Genomic DNA, 12,624 nt, shown 5'->3' on the forward strand with positions numbered 1-12,624 from the left:
GCACATCCATAAAATAGCAATCGTAAATTTTCTAGAGATTCCAAAAAAAAAAAAGGCTTAAATTTGATTTGAACCAAAGATAAAAGATTTTGAGGGTTATCAACTACTGATATATAGTGCCATACAATATATATTCTATATACAATAATATGTGGTTTCAAAGACGGATGTAGAGTATTTGATAACATGTTCATCATAATCTAGTAATTTTAATGAAATAAGGGGAAATCTTAATGTTGTGATAGAAAATGCTCATATTATATTAAACTCTTTAGTGGGAAGTTTTAGTGTGTTTTTTTAAAACAAAATTAAAAAATCTTTTTATATGAATGATATCTGATTCATTATTGATTTCATATTTGAATTCGAAATTTTTAATTAAGATCAAACAAATATTATGGAAAGTTAAAGTTTCGTAAAAGGTAACAGAATACAAACTTTTAAGTCATTTCCAAAAAGAGAAATGTTATAAGTAGTTATTTTAGGAATAAAAAGAAAAATAACTTAAGTAGACAGAAAATGAAGTAGATCTCTTCTTTTTTGTGTGTGTGTGAATATAATATATTTGGAAAGGTTTCTATTTAAGAAGTGGACAATATTTTTCCACAATATAAATATGGAAGTTAGCTAGGATTTCAATTTAAATTAGTAATTCCTCCATTTCAAAATAATTGAATTATTGAAGTATTTTTTAGTGTTCAAAATAATTGAATTGTTCACTATTGAAAATAGATGTTGGATTTTTTTTTCTCCAATTTTACCCTTCATTAATTAAATTTCCAAGGTTGAGTTCCAAGAATGAATTAAATGAGTATTGAGAGTTAGCATAGAGTTTGAAAAGGGCAAAAATAAAAAAAAAACATGATTAATTTATGTCTTTATTTTTTTTCTTAAGATGTATGTCATATTTCAACAATTCAATTATTTTGGAATGGAGGGAGTATTTTTTGATACTTCACATGATTTTTTTATTTGTTATTTTTTATTTGCATCCGGTGTCCGTCTATTTGATATCCGTTTTAAAACCTGTTTAATTCAAATTCATATCGATAAATTTATTTTGGAGATAAAGTGTTTCTAATCCAACACGATTTTATACTCAAAATTTGAAATCAATATATTTCACCATAACCTTTGACGGTGATAATTCACATAAATTGGTTATACTTAAATAGACATACTAGCAAATTAGTTGTTAACTAATGTACACATTAAAAATGCTTATATTATTACTGTAATTAGTGCTCCAATGAGGGTTGTAGATGGATAAGATTTTCCACTTACTAGAAATTTCGGGTTTGAATTCTGAATATTTTTTTTATTTATTGTTGGAGAGCGCTTTTTCTTTAAATCAATATTACGCAATGCTAATTCAAATTCATTTGGCTCCAAAATTAATAATCTATCTATTCCATATTAATCGAATTTGTGAGGCAAATCACACTTATTAAGAAAAAAGTTTAAGACATAAATTGAACATCACTCTCCACTTTTACCTTTTTAGTAATTGTCAAACTATTTTTGAAAAATAAAAATAATTTAAAGTAAAATTATAAATATGAGCAATTAACGCTCTTGAACTTATCACCTAGAAAATATAAAAGAAGGGCGAGAATGAAAAAAAGTTCAAACATTTATTTTGAAATTTGAACAATTTATTTATTTTAAACTATGAAAAATGTGTCAAAATTCAGTTAATGTGAAATAGAGGGAGTATCAAATACTGAATAAGCAAAAACATATGTAATTAATGTTAATTAAGAGTTTTAATTTTAACCAAGATCAGCTCGACATTAATGAATTTACGTAATGAAGATTACATCAGTTACTCACCAATTAAACTGAAGAATGGTCAATTTATATTATTTTTTATGAAAAATAATATTACATGTATAGAAAATAATATTAAGTATATAAGTTAAAATTAATTTTTTTAGAAAAAAAACACATTTTCTTACATAAAAACATTTTAAACTCTCACTTTAGTCTTTTTAAATGATCTCTGTACTTTACAAGTTAGGAACTCATATATTATTCTTTTCAAATGTTACATGTAGTATTTCAATGAATATGTTATATTATTATTGGAGAAAGAATCATATTTTATCAGCTTAATTAATTTTTTAACAGGGACTAGTCCATATATAATTAAAGAATGACGTGGGAAACAGACATTCTTTCTAACCATTTAGCAGTCAAATGTTGTTTAATTGAATTAAAAATTGAGGGGTGAGGTAATGAATCCAAAATTATCAGAATACATATTTTATTCCCAAATCAGAGTTCATAAAGTGTTTGGAAAAATAATATAAATTAGTAATATCTTAAAATATGGTAACTATTTTTAATATTCCTAACGTTAGCTTTTGAATTATTCCAATATGTTAATTATCCTAATAATAATAACTATTGAATAGCCTTAATTAGTATTTACTTCTAAAATTTAAACGTTGGATTGACCTTTGTGAATGATAACAGACCCCTTTTCTTTTCTATCATTAACCTTTTAATAATGAATATCATATCATTACATTTTTACTAGCAAAATATTCTTAAGAACAATGTCTTAATACATTATAAATTATGAGTAGTTTAAGTAAGATTGTGTATCGATTGGTTTGATTCGATTTGAAGTTTACCGATTCGATTTATCAGTTATTAATTTGTAGTTTGTAGACAAGCTAAATCGTTATAGAACCATTACGATATTGATTTATTAATTATTGGTTTATCGATTATCTGTTCAGTTATCGATTTGATCTTTAAAATTTGACACAATTTTTTTTATTGAAAATTACGTAGAAACAAAGTGACAGACCAAATAAACAATGTACATGAATTGACAGATTGTATCTTACTCAAAAAACAAATACTGTCACATCATAGAATAACTGAGAGTTTGAAATAATCAGAAATAAAATAAAGGTAGGGGATGTTTGGTTGGTGAGATAACATTAACTATTCTAAAATAAAATATTAGATTATTTTATTTCATATTTGGTTATAAAAATTAGTTAGTATAAAAATTATCTTATCTCATCATTTGTACTTAAATGATAAAACTAATCATTCACATAAAAAATGAAATAACTAATCTCATGAAATATTCCTACCGATTCTTGAATGCCCGTTATGGTAGAATATTCATGTGGGACTTTCTCAGTTTTTACTGTCTATTAACATAGATGAATTTCCACAACGGTAGGGTTTTTTTTGAAAGACAAAATGAGTGTAGTTTTCGTTTGTATTGGTACTGAATGAATATATCAAACAAAGGCTACTGGACCAGAAGCTTCTCAAGCTCAAACATTTACTTTTCAGCTCCTCTCACGGTAGAAGAGCAGATAAAGGATGAGAACCAACTATGTAGCATCTACATCGAGAATTAAGATACTGAAACGGCTACCATTATTGGTATCAAACCAATAACGATTCGTGCATAACAGAGCTTTTCTACCGACGATCTTTCTCGGCAGGGCTCGAAGAACGAGTCCTCAGTCTTCTATCATCTTTCCAGCTTTTCAAATGGACTAAGCGCCAAGCCTACTTGTGAAGAGAAGAGTCGTCGGGCTATTGCAGAGTGAAGGAGGGAGCCGAGCCGTATGTGAAAAGAAGTATAAATATCTTCATATACCAAACGAAGTATAAATATCTTCATATACCAAACGCTCGCTAATAAGTACTGCATCTTCAGAATTGGGAGGGTAACTTATGGAATATCCTTATTTATTTCGTCCCACCAACTAAACTACCTGATAAAGCATAAGTACCATTTATAGGTTTGCTATGGTCAAAAAAGTACAAAAGGTATTATATATACTGGTTCCAGGAGTAACAACAAAATCTACAGTGTGGGACAAGTATGATTTGGTGGCTGAGTTTTATTACATTGAAATTTTGTTAAAATTTAAAACATAAACTCATGGTATTTTTTGAAAACTTGTGTCTCCAACTAATGGCTTATAGCTCAAATATCTCATAAGTCAAATCATATTTTAAATCTTGTCTATTTAATAATTATACTTAGGTTCAGATTGGATCTTCAACTCCAGTTTTCTCTAGTGTCCCTAACAGAAGGTAGCTAACGAGGACAGATCAAGCGGGATTGATGATAGTTTCTTACGCTGACAACTAATTGAAAATGAGGTGCACATGATATTTTAGGCGAATTTGTCGAAATGGAGGAGAAAAACGAATATCTTTATAAAGCACAACTCAAAATAAATAACTTTATAAGGCATAATTTAAGTTCATATGATGTATATGTTTTTAAAGCTTGATATGCCGTAGTAAGACAAATCTAGGGAAACTTACATAAATATACTATATTAAGAAAATATTTATCATTTATAGCAATAATATTTTTTTTACTGGACACTTATAATATATTTATAATGCAATTTTAATACATATTAGCGAGAATAATTTATAAAACTCATATAATACAAGTTTTATTCATGAATAATATGTTTATCACATACTTTAATACACTTACAATACATTGTGTCAATTTCTTACCAAACAAATATAATATATTTTAAAACACTTATAATATATTTATATTGCATGCATAATTCACTTTTGATACATGACAGATATATCATAATATTGCCACACTATAGATGATAATAAATAAAAAATATCGCTAAAATCAGTAATTATTTATTAAAAAATATTCTTTCCACAAATCTATGTAGCCATAGGCCCAAAATAGATCATATATGTCATGGCTTGTATTGTGACATTTTCCTTTGAAGCTCTTCTTGAATTTGGGCATATAGCCAATCGTACATATGTAGCCTCATATGCTTTATTTTTTGCTCTTTAAATGAATTAATTTTTAATTTGGTCTTTCAAAATCAAATTTATGCCTAGCAAAGCATAAGTATTTTAGGGGCGCGGTGCATAATATGTGAGATATTATGATGTAAAAATATATATTTATGCCCTGCAATTTTTTTATTTTATCTTGAAGGGCAAAAATTATATACCAATGGGACAAAAGTGCAAATAACCCCTCAATATATGGATTTGCTTTTATTGGGCTTCAATAGTTTCTTAAAAAATCTTAAGGATGAAACAAGGATTGTATATTCCACTCACTAGGATTCGTGAAAAAAGAAGAAAAAAAAAGTTCCAACTCACATGTTTAATTTTAACCAAAGATTTAACTCATCTAATGACTGAAGATGTATCTAAATATCAAACTCATATTATTACTAATTCATACTTGAATTTTACAAAAAATCAAATTATAAAGTTCATTATTACCTTAATCTTGTGGTTCTTTGGATTGATTGATGCTGAATTTCGTTTAAAGCTCTTATCGGTATTGTAAATTACTATTTCAATATTTTTTCTAATATGTTAAAATATAACGTCTTTATTTAACAATGTTATTTTTTTGTATAGAAATTTTATAACATAAGAATATTAAGTATTCAATTTTAAATGCATGAGGTATATATGAATTTAAGAGATATTATATGAATATTTAGCATAATTTACGATATTATAAATTACTCAATAAGACAAATTATTCAACATGGTTTATGTACCTAGAAAAGTTTTCCTTTCGCTATAGTACACACCATTATTACACATATACTAACATATTTCTACTATCTTCTAACGCACGTTAATTAAAGCATGCTTTATGAAGTACAGGTCTGAACTTCAATGGGGCGCAGGGTTTAAACCAATGCACCCAATCAATTTTAGTATCTCAAACTGCCTAATGAAATATATCTCATATCTCAAGCTATATAAATATATATAATTTTTCTCAAAATTAACAGATGCATATGCACCCTCACACGAACACGCTCTGTATCTATTAAGATTTGAAAAATCACCTATTATTTTTACCTTTATTAGAAATTTAATTTGAAACTTTATGATTTTCAATCCCTTACCGCACTTCAACTAAAGATTATATTGTATATGATTTGATGATTCTTAGTTTGTTATATAAAAAAATATTTTATAATGTATATTTTAAAACATAATTTTACCTTTTTAATATTAGTAACTACACGAAAAAGTGAAAAGTAAATTATTCAGACAACATATAATAAGTAATAAAGTTGAATTTTTTTTATGTGGATTTTTTTTCCATATTATACTCCTAATCCCAATCAAAATCAATTTATAATTTCTAAATCTATATATCCAAACTATTTCCCTCTCCTCTTCGTACTAAACTTTTTTTTCAAATTGCAAAAATATCGAGCACTGTGAGCGTGAGCTGAGCGGCGAACAGAGAAAAATCGCCGACAATGAGTGCCAGCGCCGGCGTCGGAGGAGGAGAACGGAGCTCGCCTTCACCTAAACCTTCAAAATTTGCGGCGTATCAGAACCCAGCCTTTTCTGCTGCCCTAACAACGAACAGCCTTCGTCCTTCCAAGTCCACTTTCGTTTCTATACTCACCATTTCCATCGCTTCTGCTTCTGCTCTTCTCAGGAGTTTTTCTAGGTATTTTTATTTACTTGCACTTCTCATTGTTAATTGTAGAAATTTAATGGTTAAAATCACACCTTAAGTGTCTATTTTTTTTGAGTTTCATACGTGAATTATCACGTGTAGTTTCATAAATATCACCAATTATTTATTACTAAAACACAACTCAACTATACGTTATTCATTTTTCCTATCTAAAATATCATCATAAGAGAAGAATTGATAGTTGAATTGTGTTTTGATAAATAATTGGTGACAGGTAAAAAAACCAAACTCGAAAAATTGGGATACTTTAGGTATGTTTTTGACTCTTCACTCTTAATTATATTAAATTGGAATTGAGACATAGTTGTTGTTGATGACGACTCACTATACCAATAGAGGATAGCAAAGGAGTTTATGAGTCCTACGTCGACCTCAAATTAATAAGTACTATAATAATAACTGGAATCACAATCAAATATTTATACATAGTAGGTTTCTTATTATACATATATTGTTTTTGTGCAAAAGCTATTGGGTTCTCGCGAAAAAGCTATGCACAAGACTCTACATCCGTCCTTGTAGGATACTGGTGCCAATATAGGATTTTAAGTCTATTGAACTCACTATGTGTTTGTGACAAACTAGTAGCCTTTTCGGCCAATCTTTTAGGAAAAAAATTAAGTGAGGTTGAGTAGTAGCATAAGGCATAAGCTAATTTTTAGAAGCTGAGCCTTTTTTTTCATGAAGCATTTTTTGAACCTTGGTCAAGCACAAAATTTACTAAAATATTGTCAAGAGTGCTTTTCAAATTGTTTTTCCAAACACAAATTTCTATTCTCCAAAAGTACTTCTTTTGAAAAGCACTTTTTAAAATAAGCAGAATTTAGAAGTTTGGCCAAACAAGCTATGAGTTTATGTATGTTTTGAAGTTTTTAATTATATATAGCTATGGGCCGTAGGCGTGGAATACTTACATTCGGTCATGCTTGGAAAGGGTTAACATGAAATTTAGTACTTGTTTGTAGAGTAAAAGGATTGAGAGAGGAGAAGTTATAGTGTTCTGTCCACATGTTGGAATGGTTGAGAAAAAGAGGGGAGTTTGTAGTGAAGCTAAAAATTTCATGCTTTATGTTTGTGTCTTCAGAATGTGTGTGTGTCATTTGATTAACATGTATCTCTGAAGTTTATATTATTTTTCGCATATGCACACTTTTTGTATTGGATTGAAAGCACACTCGCCATGTCAATGGAGATTTTATGATGAGAGCGTTAACAACATACATGCATTAGGATGGTGGATAACCGTCTTAGTATTCAAATTTGATATTAACATTGGTTTGGATTTGTCTAACACCTTTTCTGGCAGTGTGAGGAGTATTATGTTTCACTTTCTCCTCACTTTTAAAATACAAGCAAGGGTCTATGCTTTCCACACCAATAAAATAGTCATCTACTATCCATATTTCTCTCTGTGATAATGTCGTAGCATAGGACTTCAGTAATTTTGGAAGCTAACATGCCAAGAGATGCCTAAAGGTTTTAGCTTTGATCATTCAACGCCGAGTGAAACAAGTGTCTGTAGACGCCAAGTAATGTGTTTTAATTTATGGTGTTTTTTGTCTTTTTATTGGAGAGCTAATACGATGCTTACTGGAGATAGACTCCTAACTATTAATTATCTTTGTTTGGTTTTGTTTATTATGTTTGCATGTTTAGTATGGAAAAACTCTATCATTCTGGAATCTGGTGTTGATTAGGGCAGTGGAAGGATGAATTTACCAGGTCCATTTTTTAATTCTCTTGGCCTCTCATGGAGACTTGGATGAAATAATGAGATTGTAGCTAAACATTGTCTTAATTTAACTCTTACATAAATCTAGATGGAAGGAGTTCTTGTGCTTACCGAAGCTTCTCTGAAACTTAATATTTCTTTTTTGAATAAAATAATGTTGAGAGTCTCTGCGCTTCATTCCTGAATTAAGTTTCATAAAAAGGAAATAGGGTTTATAAAATTTAGTTAAAAGGCTTGAATAAATCTTATCCTCCCAGCTTCAGATCATAAGAATGCATAACATTAGTTTGGTATTTTGTGTCTCAGCTAATAAGTTCATTTAAATTTGAGTGGTTGTAGGGAAAGTGGGATTGCCGACAGCCTGAAATTCAGATATGTTTCTCAAGAAACTGCTTGTAAGTGATGTGGTCCTATTCGGTTGAACTCAAACATTACTGCATCAAACTTGTTACTAATGTTTTACCATTATTTTCAGGTCTTATTGTCAGACTCATACAGGCTTTTGCAGCCATAGTCTTATTTGGAGCCTTTCTTGCCCTTGTCAAGGCTATTTATTTATGTACAACGAAGACTGCTGATGTGTCTATTATGTCTCCTACCAAAGGAACAAAGGAGAATACACGTCTGACTAATCGACAATTAGGGCTTTTAGGGATTAAACCAAATGTTGAGCAAACTACTATGGAGTCTTCAACGAGACCTCCCAAATCAAGAGGTATCTCAGCCTCTCCTTCAGATGTCCTTGTCCCCGTTCATCAGTCAATTTCTAGTTCAAGCCATTCATCTAGACTTAGTAGTGACAAAGTTAGAACTGGTAGTGGAACTAAAATACCATCTTTTGGCACCCCATCAAAATCACCAGCTTCTCCGTCCTTATATCTTGTTTCAGCATCTTCTTCTCAATCACCTTCAATCCAGTCTTCACCAGGTGGGGAACACTTGGTTGCCACCCCTTGGTCGAACAAGAGAGCTACTTTTCATAAAGAGATTGCAACGGAGGAACAGCTTGAAAGGTTCCTGGCTGATGTTGATGAGAGAATTACTGAATCTGCAAGCAAGTTGGCAACTCCACCGCCCACCATAAGTGGGTTTGGTGTAGTCAGTCCCGGTAACCTTCCCAGCTCCATTAATACTTCTGGAACTCCAAGAAGTACTCCTCTAAGGCCTGTTAGGATGTCCCCTGGTTCCCAGAAGTTCTCAACTCCACCAAAGAGAGGGGAAGGTGATCTACCGCCTCCAATGTCAATGGAAGAGTCCACTGAAGCATTTGGACATCTGGGGATCTATCCACAGATCGAGCAGTGGCGTGACCGACTCAGGCAATGGTTTTCATCCATGCTGCTAAAGCCTTTGCTTAAAAAAATTGATACTAGTCACACGAAGGTGGATTATTGCTCCAACTTTTATGTTTAGAAACTTTGTTCGTTCGCTTTTCTTTTTTCTTTTGATACTTGTTGTTCTGCCTTTCTAACATTCACTCATGTATTTTCCTCTTCTTGGCACACTTGATGATCGTCCTGAAGAATCCTAACTGTTGATCTAGACCACTCTTTTCTTTAATGCTGTCATTGATGTCAGAGCTCCTTCGATTCTGGCTTCACACTTTTAGTGTGTCCAAATGACCATGATAGATTGGGTTGTAGCATAGTACATCACAAGGATGTAGCAGAAATGCTCTTAAGACTTGTGGAGATTCTTTTGATTGTTTGCAAAAAGAAAAAAAATGAGGAATTTTATTGATTAAATAATCAAAAAAGGATGAAAAGTCAAATTTATGTGACTCAAGCAATATTAGAAAAGTTTAAGCTCCTTTGTCATTTTACTAACCATTTCATTCTTAATGGTGCGCTTAGGTTATGCAAGCTGCCGGCAAGCTAGGCATTACAATCACAGTCAGTCAAGTTGGAAATGGAACATCTGATACTGGGACTGCTGCTATATCTGCTACCGAGAGGACTAATGAATGGAAACCCTCATTTTCTGTTGACGAAGACGGATTACTTCACCAGTTGCGCATAACTCTTGTCCATGCTCTTGATTCTTGCATGTGTAAGTCACTTCATACCTATAAGATTATGAATCATGCAATTCATTATTCAAGTTCTCTCATTGTTGGATGTATCGATGTACTAATTCTTAAGTATCTTGTCGATGCTTCTTTATTTGCAGCAAAGTCCACTTCTGGAGGTCTTCAACCATCCTCGCCAGAGAACTCTCTGATCCCTATTTTACAAGAATGCATTGATGCCATCACTGAACACCAAAGACTTCATTCCTTAATGAAAGGAGAATGGGGCAAGGGATTGCTGCCACAAAGCGGTGTCCGTGCAGAATATACAGTACAGAGAATTCGAGGTAGTTTGACTCTCGACTTTACCTTGCATGTCGGTCACTCTTGGATCTCCATTATGTTCTTGGAGCAGAGATGAGAGATGAAGTATGCTGATTCTATCAGTGTTGCACGACTAATCTGGTTTCAATTTCCTTGCAGAGCTTGCTGAAGGAACTTGTTTGAGGAACTATGATTATTTAGGCAGTGTAGAAGGTTATGGGAAAGGAAACAAGAAATGGAATCCCGAGCTTCCAACCGATTCTCATTTGCTCGTATATTTGTTTTGTGCTTTCCTGGAGCACCCAAAGTGGATGCTACATGTTGATCCTACTGCTTATGCTGGAACCCAGTCTAGCAAAAATCCCTTATTTTTGGGTGTTTTACCTTCTAAAGAAAGGTTCCCTGAAAAGTATGTAGCTGTTGTGTCTGGTGTTCCCTCTTTGCTCCATCCAGGAGCTTGCATATTGGCTGTCGGAAAGCAAAATCCCCCAGTTTTTGCCCTATACTGGGATAAGATGCCTCAGTTTTCTCTCCAGGCAAGTTATTATTACTAAACTGCTCATTTTCTGCGTTTTTTCAGTATCAGTGTGGCAAGATCAATCTTTATAACTCATATATCTTTTTATCTTTGCAGGGAAGAACAGCACTCTGGGATTCTATCTTGCTGCTGTGCTATAAAATTAAGATCGGATATGGAGGCATAGTGCGGGGTATGCATATTTCTTCATCAGCATTGGGCATCCTCCCGGTCCTTGATTCAGAAAAGGACGACTGCTGAGCATGAATCCGTCTGCGCGTAAGATTCTTGTTGTAGCTTGGTGAGATATATTATCCTGATTCCTGTGATATGGGTAACTATCAGCAATTGTAGTTGTGTAACTCAGGCTCTTAAACAAAGAATCGTAGCTTCTTGGCAGAGATTCGGTTTCCTTCTTTATTTTACTGCAGAATTACACCCCTTTCAGCAGATTTCTGTTTTTGGATAGGAAATTTTTATAGTAAATATATTTATGTCTTATGTCAATATTTGCACTCCCCGTTCATACCAATAGTTGTAGCATTTTTATTTATGTTACTCCTTGTTTTTTCCGGTGCTTCTGCTATTACGTTATTTTGCTATTATTATTCCTTCTTGTTTTCTATATGCTTTATTTCTTTCCCATTATTTGATATGTCATCTGCGTATACTATACCCTTCACTGGAGATTGCCCGTACATACAATATACCCTTCACCTACCATTTGTCTTTCTCCCTATGTATCTGTATTTTAAAGTGTATTTGGTAGAAAAAATACATGTATTTAGGAGTATCTGACTTGAAATCTTGTATGAAATTATTAATTAGTGAGACAATATGTAATTATTTATATAGAGAATGGTTAAATATGATAGGAATGTTTGTGTAGTTAGGTAGTTTTTTTCGTATAAAAAAGTATCAAAATGACACAACGAAGCTTATTATAGGTGTTTAAAATGTACAAGACTTACTTGAGGTTTCTATGTGAAAAGTCGCGTCAATTTTAGGTGTATGCCAATGGGTTCTTCCATTTGAAAAAATGCATATTGAATTCAGTTGACCACACATTTAGGTGATGTCTAAACATCTATTCATGCTTTGCTTTGAAAACACGTACATAAATAGTTGACCACCTGTGTTAAAGTCCATGATTTTTTCAAAATATGACTAACTAACTCTGTTAAATCTCAAATTTTATGGGTCCATTCTAAACAACCTACTAAATGATACTCACTATTTTTAAAGAATTGGCATCGCTTTTTTTTTGAGCTTTTGAATTACGAAATAAGAATTTGGGATTGTCTTAGCTTTTCATATTTATTAGTCCATGATTTTTCGAAATATTTATAGGCTAACACACACGAAAAATTGAAAAAATCATATAAATCTTATTGAGTGACCCCTAAATGCTAAATAAATGGCGTGGATCATACCGAGGTTATGCGTACTGTTTTTCGGGTCATTATGAAGGGTCATGCAAAGATTTTGAAAAAAAAGTGCCAAAAAAGCATACCACCAAATAATTCATGGGTTAACAC

General features: G+C 31.8%; 1 protein-coding gene across 2 annotated transcripts; it reads left to right on the forward strand.

The window, feature by feature from the left end:
- The first annotated feature begins 6,165 nt into the window (after positions 1 to 6,165).
- On the forward strand, positions 6,166 to 11,612 carry LOC129904005 (uncharacterized). 2 transcript variants are annotated; one of them, XM_055979536.1, is made up of 7 exons: positions 6,166 to 6,475; positions 8,568 to 8,632; positions 8,713 to 9,620; positions 10,091 to 10,286; positions 10,407 to 10,592; positions 10,729 to 11,105; positions 11,204 to 11,612. In XM_055979536.1, exons 1-7 carry the CDS (start codon positions 6,279 to 6,281, stop codon positions 11,345 to 11,347), a joined length of 2,073 nt encoding a protein of 690 aa, XP_055835511.1. In that variant the 5' UTR covers positions 6,166 to 6,278; the 3' UTR covers positions 11,348 to 11,612. The 2 variants fall into 2 exon arrangements, with proteins under 2 accessions (XP_055835511.1, XP_055835512.1); XM_055979537.1 differs by having other exon boundaries at positions 8,577 to 8,632.
- Positions 11,613 to 12,624: the final 1,012 nt, after the last annotated feature.

This window comes from Solanum dulcamara, chromosome 9 (genome assembly GCF_947179165.1).
Source record: "Solanum dulcamara chromosome 9, daSolDulc1.2, whole genome shotgun sequence".
Taxonomy (NCBI): domain Eukaryota; kingdom Viridiplantae; phylum Streptophyta; class Magnoliopsida; order Solanales; family Solanaceae; genus Solanum; species Solanum dulcamara.

Coding starts and splice junctions, on each gene's coding strand:
- LOC129904005 (XM_055979536.1), top strand. CDS start 6,279: ATGAGTGCCAGCGCCGGCGTCGGAGGAGGAGAACGGAGCTCGCCTTCA. Junction 10,287..10,406: donor TGCTCTTGATTCTTGCATGT/GTAAGTCACTTC, acceptor CTTTATTTGCAG/CAAAGTCCACTTCTGGAGGT. Junction 10,593..10,728: donor TACAGTACAGAGAATTCGAG/GTAGTTTGACTC, acceptor ATTTCCTTGCAG/AGCTTGCTGAAGGAACTTGT.